General features: G+C 50.6%; 1 protein-coding gene across 2 annotated transcripts in view; it reads left to right on the top strand.

The window, feature by feature from the left end:
• The first annotated feature begins 3101 nt into the window (after nucleotides 1-3101).
• Nucleotides 3102-16074, top strand: part of OSBPL10 (oxysterol binding protein like 10) — a 299778-nt gene continuing 286805 nt past the window's right edge. The window contains exon 1 of one of the 2 annotated variants that reach the window (XM_055136189.1): nucleotides 3102-3629. In XM_055136189.1, coding sequence (XP_054992164.1) covers nucleotides 3352-3629 — 278 coding nt within the window. In that variant the 5' untranslated portion in view covers nucleotides 3102-3351. The remainder of the gene's footprint in view (nucleotides 3630-16074) is intronic. The other variant, XM_004603949.2, reaches the window with a different exon arrangement.

The raw sequence follows: 16074 nt of genomic DNA, 5'->3' as shown, positions 1-16074 counted from the left end.
ATTCTTTTTCCTGCCCCTTCTCTTCCCTTTTGGTAGCTGCAGTAGCCAGGGCCAGGTGTTCATTTAGTTTTGATTTTTGCACACTTGGCCGAGGGACTCTTCTGCAGTTGAACTCATTTTGTTGTGCGGTTGTGACACATTCTGAGTATAGTGCCTGCTGGGGGCTGCACCCTTCAGTTGTGGTGCTTGCATGTGTCTGGCACATGTCTTGCACATGTTGTGCGATACATACATCTGGGGATTGCATTACACATGTCTTGCACACAGCTGGTGATTGCACTGTCTTGGTGCTGGGGGTTCCACACTGCAGAGGTTGGCTCCTGTGGTTTGGAGCTGGGATCAAACTCATCGGCTTATGTTTTGTAAAGCAAATGATTTTAGCCACTGAGCCATCCCCCAGGTACCCTCAAATTGTGTTTCTAACATAAAGATGGTTTATTTTCTAAAAATTATTCTACAGGTATCTCACACAGCGTGCAGGACTGGAATGACTCAAAGAAAGCATTCTGAAAAAGGTGACTTTTAATTCAAAAATCCGTGGGCGGGAAGAGATCAGAAGGTAGTAGATACAGAGTATTGTACACCTGGATTGTATGGAATGATGTAAACCAGTGTTACTACACAAACAAAAACACTCTTACGGAGCAGTTGATGAACTGCACATGGAGGGAACTACACACGCCTCTCTTATAGTGCTCATCTTGCCTCCGTGCTTCTGCTTGACTGACCACAGTCACTGCGTTCTTCCCCAGCCATTTCAGATCCCATGCTTTGGACTTGCTCTTGGCCCATCTTGGCTGCTATGGCCTGCGGTGTTGCTCCTTGGTGCACTCATGGGTGAAGGGACATTCTGTGCTGGAGATCATCAATCCAGGACCTCACACATGAAAAGCAAGTGCTCTCCCTCCTCCTCCTCTTCCTCTCCCTAGTCCTCCCCCGTGTAAGCACCTAGACTGGTCATTTAGTTAGTCTTACTGCTTCTTCTCACCAGTCATGGAAACATTTCCCTGAGAATTGCTGGGGCCGTACCATCTTGGAAAGCTTCCGGAAAGGCTCCGGTGTTAGAAAGGAGTTAGGTTTGGGGACTGCCCCATAATTCCATGTACTAGTCCCTCCCTCTGCCAAGCTGTTGAATTATTATTTTGGAAACTCAATTATTTCCCATCAATCTTATTTTCATTTCCCATGTGAGTCTGTGGAAGAGCAGTTTAAACCCACTTGGTAGTGGTTCCAACCCATTCAGTGGCCTGAGCATGGGAGCTGCAGGGCACTCTTCTGTGGCAGGCCTTCGGGAGGGCACTGCTGAATGGTCACAGAGGGCACCTGCTCCTCTTCTGACCAGTCTGTCACCTCAGGCTGAGCAGCAGCAAACCTGGAGCTGGGGCAGTCCATTCCCTCCGAAATTCGTCCTTAGTCACAGCCTTCTGAGCAGCAGCGGGCGCTTCCTTTCCAATCTCCTCAGGATCTCTGTAGCAGCAGGGATCAGGCATGATCTCCCATGGGTGTTCAGGGAAATGGTGCTTCGCATGCGCAGAACCTCCCGGGCTAGCATCCAGCCAGCATCATGGAGTGAGCTCCCCTTTTTGGGATCTTAATTTAGGATTTACCAAGTTGGTCTAAAAAGAAAGGTCAATTCGTACCTAAGAGACCCAAGTAAGGTAGCAAGACAACACATAAGAAATCAGGCCATATTTCCCAAATGTGTACATCCTTTCTAAACTTACACGTTCAAAATTTTATTTGTAGCAAGAATTAATATCAAACTCCACTCATTGGGCCAGAGAACCTTATGGTGTTTTCGAAAAACTTGCCCCTCCTGCAGGACGCTACCTACTCTTCTAACTGCTGAATTATTGATCTGCGTTATGGGTCGGCAGGTCATTTGGATGGGGTCCGCCTACCTACCTCGCACCCTTTGTTTTTGGTTTCGTCTTTTTCTCTCTCTCTGAGCTCCTTGAAGCTATTTTTGGAGGGGTGGGGTAATTTTAGAAACTTCCAGATTGCACTAGAGTTTTATATGCACAAACAGCGAGGTGGAGAGAATGCGGCCCACTTACTTTTTTGCCCAAGAGCAAGCATTTCACAAGGAGAAACTTCTAGCAGCTCAGGGTCTCCTGGGGCGAGCGTGCAGCTGGAGTGGGGGTGGAGCAGAAGTTACAGCTCGCGGTAAACTTCTATAGATCGCCTCAGCCTTCGTGCAGCCTTAAAGGTTTCAGAGTCTGGGGCAGATTCTGCTTCTCAAGTGCTTGGGAGTAGGTTTACAACCCTCGGAGAGCTTGGAAGTTGGCCAGGTCTGAGTCTTATCCGCACCGGGAGTCGGGTGAGACGCCCAGAGGCTCTCAATTTAGGGAAGCCCTTACTGGAACCCGAGAGTTCTCACGCCTCGCTCGGGTCTAGTCCTGGTACCCCTATAATGTTTTTGCAAATTTCCAGCGGGGGCGCGGGCTTGCAAGGCTCGCCTCTTCCACTGTCCTGCGCGCCTGCCAGCGAACCTGGAACAGCGCCGCTCGTCCCCGAGCTCGGCCGCCAGGCTGCCGCGTCCTTGTGCGCGCGCGTGTGTATGTGTGCGCGCGTGGAAGACACCAGGAACCCAAGTTCTGGTGTGTGTGTGTGTGTGTGTGTGTGTATGTGTGTGTGTTTGTGTGTGTGTGTGTGAGAGAGAGAGTGATGTGTGTTTGTGTGTGTGTGCGTGTGCGCGCGTGCGGCGCGTGCGGCCGGACTTGGTGCGGGAGACCAAGAGGCCGGCGGGGCGGGCGGGGCCGCCCCTCCCTCCCTGCCTCTGGGTCCCGAGATGGGTTGGGGGTAGGGGAGTGACGTGCCCCGATCGATTCTCTATAGCCCCCTCCGAGCCGAGAGGGGGCGGCAGTAGGAACGCGCAGTGTGGCAGGGCGCGGATGCTGGGAGCGCCCGCTCTGCAGCGCGCGTCCCGGAGCGACCCCCAGACCCGGACCCCGGGACCCGCCGGGGGCGCGTCCGCAGGCGAGGAGGACGTCACCCAGGGCTCGCTATCGCCGCGGGTCGCTCCGAACTTGCCGGGGAAACTAGTGCGGAGGGCGGGGCTGGGCCCGGGCCGCCGCTGGAGGAGGAGGAGGAGAAGGAGGAGGAGGAGGAGGAGGAGGAGGAGGAGGAGGGGCGGCCGCAGCTGCATCCAGCCCCGTTGGCTTCCTTCCCAGCGCTCCTTCGCCGCCTCCTCCTCTTCCTCCTGTATGAGTCAGGCATTTCCCGGGGATTTGGAACAGCCACGCGCGGCCCGAGTTCCCGGAGCTGTAGCCGCCGCCGCTGCTCCACGAGCGTCAGCGCCGGGGCCGCCACCGCGGCCGGGAGCACCCGCGTCCCGGGCGCGCACGGACCATGGAGAGGGCGGCCCAGGGCGCAGACGGCGGGGGCAGCAACAGCAGCAGCCGCAGCAGTAGCCGCGCCACCTCGGCGGGCTCCTCGCCCTCCTGCTCCCTGGCCAGCCGCGGGGTGTCCAGCCGATCGGCGGCGGCCGGGCTCGGCGGCGGGGGCAGCCGCAGCAGCCCGGGCTCGGTGGCCGCTAGCCCGTCCGGGGGCGGCGGCCGCAGGAGGGAGCCGGCGCTCGAGGGCGTGCTCAGCAAATACACCAACCTCCTGCAGGGCTGGCAGAACAGGTAACGCGCCCCCGCGCGCCGCCCGGGGCTGGGTTGTGAGTGTGCGTTCCCTCCCAGCGGCGTGCGGGAGGTGGGCCCCGTATCGGCCCCTTCCCGCGTCCCGGGTTCCTCTCCCAGGCGGAGTGCTCGGGAGGGACGAGCTGCGTTGTCACCCCCCCTCCGGTGCTGCGCCGCAGTGGCGGGGAGGGAGGTGACAGCACCTGAGGGCACCGGGCTGAGCTTCCCGGCTCTGCCCTGCGTGCGGGCGCCCGTACCCTGGGAAGGGGTGGGGTGGGATGGGGGCTGGAAAAGGGACGCAGAGGGAGAGCGAGCTTTACGCCCCGAGGCAGCAAGCCTGACCCCGCGTCTGGGCAGAGCCTGGCACGTGTCCTCATAACAGAGTTCATATACAACTTCAGTGTTTGGAAACACCAGGAGCAAAAACAACAGAAAAACCCGTGCCACTGATCCCCGGCGGCGCCTTCTGGCGCGCGCGCTGCCCCCACCCCAGCTGGCGGCTTGGAACCTTCAGTCTCGCCGCGAAGTGTAGTAGATTTGTGTAGTATCCTCTCGAGCTTTCGAAAGGGACACTTCACTATCATTCTCATCACCACCACCGCCACCATCATCATCTCCCTCTCCGTGCCTTTGAAGTCGCCCGCTTGCTGTGCCCTCGCGGTTGGGAAGTCTAGTTAAGGACACGTGTCACTATGAGGTTGCCAAGGGAAGGGGCCTCCCGGTGCCCCGCGGGTGCCGGTTACCCGGCGGGTCTCCTTAGCCAGGCGGGTTTGAAAGGAGCAGATGTGGCACTCTGCTGTTTACATTTTTAGTTTGTATTCGAAAACCCAGCCAGAGGGAAATACAAATGACCCCACCAGGAGAATGGGGCTTTTTGGAGAGGCCACGGAGGAGGTCTTTTGTCCCGCCTTTGGTAGGGCTCTTTCCTCTGAGCACATGGGGTTCCTCAGGCTGCTTGGGAGATTTGAATTTCCTTCTGGGAGCTCTTATCATCTTGGCCGGGTGGGCTTGGTTTCTTGGTCTTCACTCCAGGGAGTTTCTTCGCAGAGGTTCAGTGTTAGTTCCGACACTTCGGAGGTAATTTATAGGGGACGCCTGGGGAGGGAGATGAGTAGTATGGAAACTTCTCCTGTTTCTCTCCTGGTATTGGAGATACTTCCCAGTCACCTGGGTTGCCTTGGAGATCTATTTGCCGCTACTCTGTTAGTGGAAGTTGCTCTTTAACTTCTAAATCCTTTTGTTTCTCAAAATAGCCCCAGTGTCTGCTCTTGCCTCTCCTTTCCCCCCTTCAAAGCTGAAAAAGAATAGATAGAATGCGTGGGATAAGAGGGAGAGAGATGACTAAATCCGATTTCAGTTCTTGGCTATTTGTGTCATTTTTCAAGGTACCTCAGGTTACCTTGACAGAGACAATGTTTTGTGTTCTGGGCAGTCACTTTTCTGTCATGCTGTCCCCCTCCATCCCCGATCCTCCCCAAGTAGCTTATGAGACCCACAGAGCTTTTATGCGGGATTAAAGTTCTTTAAGTTGGGGATGGTATTTTACCTGGAGAGTATATTAAAGGATTTGTTCTATGGGGTGGATTTAGGAGTAGTTCATGCTTTTGTATAATTTGAAATCCACTGGGGGATTTAGGTTGAGGTTAGATGGAGATGAGGAATATTAACAACAACAACAGCAATATCAGATATGAGACTTTTTTTTTTGGTTTTGGGGTCACACCCAGCGATAAACAGGGGTTATTCCTGGCTCATGCACCCAGGAATTACTCCTGGCAGTGCTCAGGGGACCATATGGGATGCTGGGATTTGAACCCGGGTTGGCCGCGTGCAAGGCGCTGTGCTATTGCTCCAGCCCCCAGTGAGACTTCTTAGATGATGGCAGGTTCTAGAGGTGACGTGTGGGTCTGGTATACAGCTCAGACTCATCTTTGCTGCATTTGTTTACAGCTGCATGCATTGCTGGTTTTTATTACAGAAAATTCACATTTCTAAGTCTGCCTGGCCACATAGAGCATGTATTTAATTTATTATTTTTGTGGGGCCAGGGCCCACCCTATTGTGCTCAGGACTTACTCCTAGCTCTGTGCTCAGGGATCACTCCTGGTCAGGATGTACGATCATCCGTGGTTTCAGGGATTGAACCTGGGTTGGCCGTGTGCAAGGTGAGTGCCTTACTTGTGCCGTACTATTCCTTTGGCCCTAGTAAAGCATATATTTTTAATGTTCAGTGTCCTATTTAGACTTTCTTGGTAGCATTGTAATCTACCACCTCAGCCCCTGAGAAAGTCAGTTTGGGCCAGAACAGAATCTGAACAACATAAAGAGATGATCCCAGGAAAGGTAGCGGAACCTTTGGTTTTTTGGGTCACACCCGGCGATGCTCAGGAGTTACTCCTGGCTTTGCACTCAGGAATTACTCCTAGCGGTGCTCAGGGGACCATATGGGATGCTGGGAATTGAACCCGGGTCGGCTGCCTGCAAGGCAAATGCCCTACCCGTTGTACTATTACTCCAGCCCTGATAGTGGAACCTTTGGGACAGACTCAACTTCAAAATATGGGCCACTTGGCTTCCGATCCTTGGCTGAGAGAGGGTGACGTCATCAGAGCCCAGGGAAAATGTGCAGGGGGGGTTGGGGGGGGCTTTTATCATTCTATTATAGTTTACTCAAGACACTGTCTCAGCCTTAACAGCCTGGTAGAGACTGGAGAACGGGGCTCAAAGCTAATGCATCCTAGCAAACGATCATCAGTATTCAGAAAGTGACAGTTGCTTGCAGAGTTCACATTTTTGTGTTCAGCGATGAACTAAGGGCAAATGTTTGTGGGAATCATTTTGAGTAAATCCATTTGTGCTGTTCCTCCAGAGCAATGGCTCTTCCCCCTCTGTTTGGTTTTCACAGGAAGTGAGCTTCAGGGAGACGGGCCCTGGGAACTCGGGGAAGCAAGCCAGTGCCAGAGGAGGAATACAAGACTGTGCTCAGGTTGCCTGGAAGGATTTTAGCTGGGGAGGCAACACAGTCTGCCTTGGGCTTTAAATAGTTTGGTCCGGCAGCAGGGGGCAGATGAATCTTTCTAGGGGTTCAGACTGGCAAGCAGAGACCAGTTAGGAGCCCCAGCTCAGGGGGAGTCCAGCAAGAGATGCTGGGACTTGGGTTTGGGGCACAGGGTGATAAACAGACTTGCCGTAAGGAGGAGAGAAACTGCTGATAGGTTGAAGTGGAGAGGAGAGGTCAGGGAGGATTGTGTGTGGAGGCAGAGAGGCCAAGGCGCCCTTTAGGGAGACCAGGGTCACAGAAGCGGAAATATTTGTGGGTACCATGGAAGGCAACCTTGGGCTAGGATCGGTTTGTGTAGTCTCCCCTTGGTGAAAAATTGGTTGTACCAGCTTGCTGATGTCCTGTGGCCAACATTACTCTCAACCCCGGAAGAAACTGTTTAGGGAGTGTGCATATATTTGAAGTAATCCTTTCTAATTGGAACTGGGAAATGACATTTCAGTTTTTTTTTATTGTCACTTTTTGTGATTTGAAGAAGAGGGGACATGTACATAAGGAACCAGCTTTTGGTAATGGTAGAATTGTCAAAACTGAGAGAACTGCTGCAAAGGCAGATCTTGAATTGTTCAAGAAAAGCACATTTTGGCCAAAGAAAATTGTTGCTTCCCAGTGACCATTTTATTTGGATGGTCAGCAGGATGTGGACTCTAGGTCAGAGCCCTTCATCACCATTTGGTGCTTAGCTTCTGGCGCTGGTCCCTCAGTTGCACTGGGCGGCCATGGTCTCATGGCGCAGTGGGAAAGGTGTTTGCATGCATTGCATTGATCCCCAGCACCACACACTTATGGTCCTAGAGCACCAGGAGTGATTCCTGAGCACAGAGCCAGAGTAAGCCTTGCAACCCCCCGGGTTTTCTCCAAAACCAAAAAACAAATGGAAGGTCTGGCAAAGTGGTAAATTTATCAGAATCTCACATCGTCTCTTCTTAAGTGGATATTTTGTGGTGCATAACTATCTTGGTTTAGTTGCTTGTTGCTTTTTCTTTCTCCTCCTCCTCCTTGTCCTCTTCTTAGTTGTCTTCTTTGTCCTCTTCTTCACCCTCTTCTTCGTATTCCTCCTCTTCCTTTCCTTCCCTTTCCCCTCCTCTTTCCTCTTTTCTCCCTCTCCATTCTCTTTCCTCCTTTCTTCTTCTCTTTTCTCCTTCTCCCCCTCTCCCGCCCCTCCTCTCTTGTACGCTTCTCCTTCCCCGTTCTTTTTAATTGTTTTTTTTTCTTAATGTAGTTGATTTATTTATTTATTTTATTTGTCCTTAATGAATCACCCTGAGGTACAGTTACAGACTTAGAAACTTTTGTGCTTATGTTTCAATCATACAATGATTGAATACCCATTTTATTATTTTTTGTTTGGGGGCCATACCCAGTAATGTTCTGCATTCAGGAATCACTCATACTGGTGCTTGGGGAACTATGTAGGATACCAGGGATCAAACCAGGGCCAGCCATGTACAAAGCAAGCACCTTACCCAATGTACTATCTCTTCAACTTAGTTTCTGAGTGCTTTGGTTTCCCTGGGGCCATATTTAGCTTAACAACCGTGGGGTTCTTTGGAGAAATATGATGGCTCCATGTTGGAGGGTTCTAAGAACTTGAAGCCAAATGTTCCCATCTCTGGGGAGTGACTTACTCTCTTCCCCAGCCTTCCTTCTCTGCTGGATTTTACTCTTGGCACTTACCCACATTCTATCATGATAGATAAGTTACTTCTGGGTGCTTCCCTGCACTGCCATAGGCTCCTTGAGGACACACAATAGTTTTAAGTCTTGTCCACTGCCCTGATCCCTTGTTTAGGACAGAGTCTGGCATCCAGTAAGGGTTTGGGGATAGTGTTAAATGAATAGGAAAATACAAGAATAACAGAGTATAAATCAACCAGAATTTAGTTGTGCTTCAGCCAGTGTTTGCTGCTCTTAGAAGTTTTGGTTCTCTGCCTTGTTTTTTTCTGCTTTCTGTATCCCCTGCTCTCTGCTGTCCCCAGGGTTGGGTCTGACTTAGCTGTATCCTGTGCACCCCAGCCACAACTGTACAGCCACCGAAGAGTGGCCCCCTTTAGAGGGCCCCGTGTTCAGGGTTTGCTTCTCTGTTGACAACATACTTTGCGAATGCAGAGTATAGCTCCAAGCCATAATTTCCCAGAATTTGGGGCCTATGTGAGCTGTTTAGAAAAGTCAGTGGGGCAATAGTAATTTGTAAAACCATGAAAGTAAAATGAGTGTGTTTTGAGCCACCTCAAAATAATAATAATAATAACCTGAGAGGTGACTGGTGATGCCAGGTTAAAAATGGCTGCTCTGATTTTGCTGTCTTTGACCCCAGAATATCTGTTCACATATCTTGCTGTCTTGGTTGCTGGATTGTTCTGGGCCTGCACATTCAAATCCTTTAGAGACACTAGATTGCCTCATTGACATTAATAATGAAGGGGTGTTGCCTAGGTTACAAAACGGAGCATGACATGATTTATGCTTCAAAATATTTCTTGAGGGGCCAGGAGACGGTGTAATGGTTTAAGCTCTGGCCTTGCAAGTATGAGGTCTTGGTTCCACTCTTGGTACTGCCAGCGGGCACTCTGATCCTGGTATCTTCTGCTTTTGCAGTAATATCAGCAGAGGGAAGGAAAGGGGAGAAATGAAACCAAACAAAATTTTTATTGTGCACCTGCACCTGCTTTGGGTTTGCTACTTCCCTGCAGGAACTGCTCAGTTTCCCTTTAAAAACTGTAAGTTGTGTTCTAGAGCGATAGTACAGTGGGTAGGGCGCTTACCTTGCATGCAGCTGATCTGGATTCAATCTCTGGCCCATATATGGGGCCCCCTAGTCCAGCTCGAGTGATCCTTGAGCATAGAGCCAGGAGTAATCTCTGAGAACCACTGGGTGTGGACCCCAAACAAATAAATTTTAGGGCTAAATTGTAGAGCTAAATCGTAGCCCTAACTTGTAGGGCTGGAGAGGCAATATAAAGGTTAAGGCACTTGCCTTGCGTGCAGCTGACACAAATTTAATCCCTGCGTATGCGGTGCATATGGTTGTTGTAGCGCCGCCAGGGGTCAGCCCTAAGCAGAGAGCCAGGAATATCCCCTGAGCACTCTCCTGGGAGTTGCCCAGGCTCCAAGTCATTCTTCCTGAATCCAAATGCTGGAGTATTTGAGGCAATTAATACTTCTTAGAACTCAGTGGCTACTGTGGAGTTCTTTGGTAGGTGGGATTATGGATGGTTCTTATTCTCCTTGCTTTTGCTCTTTTCTATTACCTTTCCCCCCTAAATGAACTTACCTTCATTTCTCTGATTGAAAAAGTTATTGAGAAACAGAAAAGCTGTTCTTACCTTCTTACATTCTAACTCTGAATAATGGAAATTAGATCTTAGGGGATAGACTTGAAGTCTGTCATACTCTCAGAGAAGTACACATTTCATAACTAAATATAGCTCAGTGAATTCACATTACTAAGTCCCATTTAGTTTGGTTTGGGGGCCACACCCCAAGGTGTTGAGGAATTTCTCTCAGCTCAGTTCACGGGAACCATTCTCTGGGTGCTTGGGTCCATGTGGTACTGGAGAATAAACCCAGGCCAGGAAGTCCCTCATACAAAGCATATACTCCAGATCCAGAATCAGCAGCTACGTCCCCCCCTCCACGAACCCTCTTTGTAGTCATGGTCCTGGTGAGGGGGTCCCACACTTCTGACCCCCAGTTCCCAGTTCCCTCTGCTTGAATTTTCTGCTTTGCTTTGTGTGATTTTTTTGCACCTGACTTTTTTTTTCCCTCTCAGCATTTTGCATGGGCACTTGTTGCTGTGTATGGTTGCAGTCTGCGGGTTTTCATTGTTATTTGGTACCCCTAGGCATATTTATATCTATGGAGATTGATATTTGAGCTTTCCCCAGTTTCTAGTCATGCTGTGAATATCTAGTTTGTGTGTCTGATGAATGTGTGTGTGTGTGTCTAGGTGCATATCTGGGAGTCAGAGACTGACTTACGGCGTTTGCACATATCCAGGTTACTAGATGCTGCTGGGAAGAGTTTTCCAAAGTGGATGTCTCTGTTTCTACTTTTCCCAGAATAGCCGAGAGTTCCAAGTGTTCCACATCCTTCTCTTTTGATGGGATCTGTTGTTTCCATTTTTGCCAATCTGCTGGCTGTGTGATGGTGGCTCATTGTCTTTCCCTGATGACTATTAAAGTTCAGTATCTTTCCATGTGGCTCTTGGCCATTTGGATGCAATAGTTCGTACAGTGCTATTGAAATCCTTTGCCCATTTATGTATTGGGGTGTCTGCCTTTTTCTTCAAATTATCTAAGAGCCCTTATATAACCTGGAAATGAATCTCTTGTTGGCTGGATGTAAACAAACAGGCACTGTGTAGATAGCAAAACAAGGTAGAGTTTCTTTCACTTGTGACTTAATCATTTCATCTCTTACTGTTGTCTTGATAAACACAAAATTTAAATATTAAATGCACATTTCTTCAATTTTTTTGGCAGTTAGTTCTCTTCAACCCTGGCTAGCATCTTTTTTTTTTGGGTTTTATTTGTTTACCTTTTGGTTTTGGGCCAAGCCTGCTGCTGCTCACGGGGCTACTCCTGACTTGGTGTCAGGGCTTGCTCCTGGGGACCACTGGGTTTGGGAATTAAACCTGGACCTCCTGTAGTCAAAGCAGGTATCCCACCTGTTGAGCTCTCTCTTTGGCTGCATTGAAGAACTTTTGGGGCATGATAAGCAAACCTGGTCTCTGATGTTTGCTTTCCAGAAAACCAGTGAATTTTAAAATTAATTTGAATATGTCTTAGATGGCTGGAGTTAATACATGGGGGACATGAACTGAGAGCAGAAGCATTATTGGATGACATGGACTTCCGGTCTGTATCAGTTCCCAGTGGCCCTTTCCATGAACGACCACACACTTGGTAGCTTAAAACAATGGATATCTTCTCCTGGTTTCAGGGCTGGAAGTCTGGAATCAGTTTCACTCCTGGCAGATACAGTCCAGTGTTCTCTCAAGGGCCACATGAAAATCTAGTCTCTTAGACTGGGGTCATTATCCCGTGTGGGGTTGGTTTCACTGAAAGTATGGATCGTTTTAAAATTAATTTTAAGATTTACTTCCAATAAATATTTGATGTGTGTACCTATTTTGTTCTCTGGTGAAAAGGGGTCATGCCTGGGAAAAGTTTCGGAAGCCCTGCAGGATTATTCATGTCCAACCTCTTCCAGTTTCTGGGGCTCACTGGCATCCCGTGGCCCATGATCGCATCACTGCGGGTTTTGCCCCTCTCTTCAGGGAACCTGTTCTGGGTGCGTGCCAGATCTCCCTTATCTTCCTCTTTGGAGAACACCTGTTATGACACGGAGGGTTCCAGCCCTTCAGTCCCCACTCACCTTCCCGTTGACACGAGCCTTGATGCAATCACATTAGCACGATGCAATTACATTGCCCTCTTCTAAGGTAATAGGGTGACGTGATTCTTGTGGGGTCCTGGGATACGGACTTGGATGTTCCAGGGTGGGGTGGGGGTGCAGGCCGTGCATTCACAGCTTCCCACATGATTATGCTGCCGAAGCACCCACCGTCTCCCCATCCACCTCTCTCCCCACAACCTTGGTCGTTGCCGTGGTGACAGCCATCTCTCAGGGAAGGGCGCAGGTTGCCAGCAAGCCTGTGAGTGGCTTATTAGGGAGGTTGGTGATTGATTCATCTCTGCAGATGAGGCAGCCCCGGCAGGACCAAGGTAGGCCGAGTTGGGAGGGAAAGGAATTCTCATGTGAACCAGACAACCTAATATTGTCGAGCAGGCATATCAGACTTTTCTTTGGGGTTTCTTTGCCTGGTGTTGAGCATTTTAGAAATATGCGCATCGTAATCGGTGATTTGTCCCATCACCAGAATGACTCATGAGCCTGAGGCCTTTTTAAACAGGAGGAATGAACTGGCCTAAAACATAAGGTCTGCGGTGTTCTTCGATGAGCTTCAATAATCACCTCAAGAGCCAATGATCAGGCTCCCTGCAGCCCTGGCGAGTTTCTTGTGCTGATTTTCAATTTACTGCCCCTTCTCCTCCTTTCTGGTGTTTATCACCGAGAATGAGTACGGTCTGTTCTCGGATTTCTCGAGCATGAATCCAGTGCAAGAGATCTACAGTGAAGTCTGGTTTGATTTGTTTCTTGTGTTCAGTTTCCATACAGTTTGTGTTTGAGTCTCAGCGTGGCCATAGACTTGCCTTTCTCTTGGCTAAGTACTAGGGTAGAAATTGTGGGAGCCCAGGACGGGGTGCCTGTGGGAACCCCCAGTGCTTTTCAGTGTGGTGAGGCCATGTCACACCCACCCCAGCTTGTGTTTGCTCCCTTTTCCAGCCCCTTTCGGGGCTACTGCCCAGAAGCTGGACTGGGAAGGGTGGGGATTTGTCTTGTTTCCCGGGGTCTCCTGCTCGGGGAGCTGCAGACTGCAGGAAGCACACAGGCAGGGGACGCTGTGGAGACCCCCTTGCTGTTCGGTTTTGCCTCCTTTTTTGTGTGCAACCTTGGGCATGCCCCTTCACTTGGGGTCGTGGTCTCTTACGTGGTAGACGGGACTCCCCAGGGGTACGAGGCAGCTATGGCGTGGCCCAGCAATGTCCGTCCATGGACTGTTCTCATGGGCTTTGGCTGCTGGGCCTTGTGTTCAGCGGGTAACTTCATGGCATGGGGAGTGTGTGAGTAGGTGAGCACTTTAGATTCTGCATTAATGCAGGGCTTTGTCTCTCCCTCCCTCTTGATTCCCCCTTCCTTCCTCTCTCTCCTCCTGCTGTTGACCAGACTCAAGGTTTTACAAATTCAAGGTGAGTGTTCTACTGCCAAGCCACAACCCGGTCCCTGGACAGGTGTTATTATTATTGTTGTTGTTGTTATTATTATTATTAAGTACTTCATTAGAAAACTTTATTGAACACCGTAGAAAATGTCTGCAAATCTAACTGGAGCTGTAACTCTGAGGTGGGCACAAATCTTGTGTATGGTTGAAAATTCAGTATCTCAAAAACCAAAAAAAAAAAAAAATTTAAAAGCCAGGAATGTGGCTTAAGTCAAAGAGCTCATGCCTTGTATATGTGAGGTCCTGGATGTGATCCCTGTGAAACTTTGTGGTCTTCTCTGGTATAGGATGGGGCAGACAAAAATGCCTCATTGGCCACAGTTCATCTGCCTTTAATGGATAGTCCACAGATGATGTTAAAAATATCCAATGGCCCTTGACCAAAAAAAACAAACAAACAAAACCCCGAAAAACCCAACCTTCCACATTATAGGGTAGGGGGAACTGTCTTATACATAAATGAATATATATATATATATATGTATACACACACACACACACACACACACACACACACACATAATGAACTCAGCCCCCTGGGACAGACAGTCAGTGTGAGGGCCCAGTTCTGCGGTGCTGTGTGGACCCAGCAGTGATGGTAGCCATTTTAGCCACCTGAGTGGTGCTGTAGGGTGTTGGTGGTGTGCATCTGGGGGTATGCCCAGAGGTGCTCAGAGTCAGTCTTGGGGCCTTGCACATGCAAGGCAGCAGCTGCTCCAGGCCGTTGGCTCACCTCCCCCAGCCAAGTGACCTGTGGTTTAGCTCTCAGAATGGCTCACTGTCGCCGGTGGCTGCTCAGCCCGGGGTCGGCTTCTGTGGTGGTCTCAGAGCTCCGGGGAGATGGACACGATCCCGAGGCTCCGCTGTGCCCTGAGAGGCGGAGGGAGATGTTGGTGCCGGAAACGTGGGAGGCTTTTGTGCAGCTCTGCCTGGCTCCTGCGCGAGGCAATTTGGGGCCAGTCCAAGGCCGAATTAAAAAAGGGAAAGTGCCCTGAATTTGATTTCTGATAATAACCAGGCTGGAGCACATGTGGCCACAGCCTAGAAAGAAAGTGCTGGGTTTGAGAGTCGGTGGTCTCAGTCGTTCCGGAGCGGCCCGAGGTCGGTCTTGTAGCCAGGCCTGTTCTCGACAGGGCCTGGCTCTGTGGCGCCTATCCTCGTGTGCGGTGGACTCTTGAGAACTGTTTATGTTCCTATGTGGTTTGGCCAATTTCTAGAAGTATTTTGGCCAGTTTCTAGTCACACTCTTCTTTCCAGACTGTGCTCCCTGTTTGCCGGCAGCGGTGACCAGTGGCCCCGAGGAGTGAAATTCATTCAGTGAAATTCGTTTGGTGGGGGCACAATACCTGGCAATGCTCAGGAGTTACTCCTGGCTCTACACTCAGGAATTACTCCTGGCGGTGCTCGAGGGACCGTATGGTCAGCTGAGTGCAAGGTAAGCCCCTTACCTGCTACCTATTGCTCCAGCCCCATCACCTTCTCATTTTTTATTTAATATTGTTGTCTTGGGGCCACATACACCTGTGCAGAGGGATCACTCCCAGGGGTGCTCAGGGACCTTTGTTGGTGCCGGGAATTGAACCCCAGTGGGCCAATTGTAAGGCAAGGGCCTTACCCCCGTACTATCTCTCCAGCCCCCATCTTATTTTGTTTGATCCAGTCTGGACACCTCTGCTTCCTAATTAGATCATTTAATCATTCACATCTAACATCATTTATTGCACTACTTTTAACCTGTTGTATGTTTGAATAGGACTGGAGTGATAGCACAACGGGTAGGGCGTTTGCCTTGCATGCAGCTGACCCGGGTTCGATTCCTCCGTCCCTCTCGGAGAGTCAGGCAAGCTATCGAGAGTATCCCGCCTGCATGGCAGAGCCTGGCAAGCTCCCTGTGGCATATTTGATATGCCAAAAACAGTAACAACAAGTCTCACAATGGAGATGTTACTGGTGCCCGCTTGAGCAAGTCACTGAACAATGGGACAACAGTCTACAGTGCTCCTGAAGGGTGGGGAATCTGGTCTTCGGCCCAGGCCTCAGGTAGGTCGGCCTGCCCCTCAGCTCATCTCTGCCGTGGCTGTTCCATCAGAGCTGGGTGCTTCATGGCCCCCCAGTGTCACCGCTGAGACTGGTTTCCTGGGTTGCCCGTTGTTAACTGGAGTCTGCACCGCCTTGGCGTCGTCCCCAAGTCCAGAGCAAGCTGGCAGCATCAGCCCCCAGACACACTCCTCTTTGCGGATAATTAGGTCTGGCGGGGTGTTTGGACCACGAAGCTATTGAGTACGCTTTGGGGCAGATGCCAGATACCCTGTGAGAGGCGGGGACCCAGCCGGAGAATACGGGAGTCAGGCTGGCCTGAAGGAGCTGACCTCCCCCCGCGCCGGACTCACTGGGCGAGGGGGTGGCTGCTTAGTGCTTTTGGACTGTGGGTCGCAGTTGTCACTGCCTCTGCCCCCCTTGCGTGCTGCAGGCCTGGTGCAGGCAGTCGGCGTGAGGGAGTTGTTTCTCCAGCAATCTTTTCTTCCCTCTGCCTTGTGACC

Source organism: Sorex araneus, chromosome 4 (genome assembly GCF_027595985.1).
Source record: "Sorex araneus isolate mSorAra2 chromosome 4, mSorAra2.pri, whole genome shotgun sequence".
In the NCBI taxonomy this organism is placed as follows: domain Eukaryota; kingdom Metazoa; phylum Chordata; class Mammalia; order Eulipotyphla; family Soricidae; genus Sorex; species Sorex araneus.
Note: the sequence above shows the minus strand (reverse complement) of the source record. Positions and strands in the feature narration are given on the sequence as shown.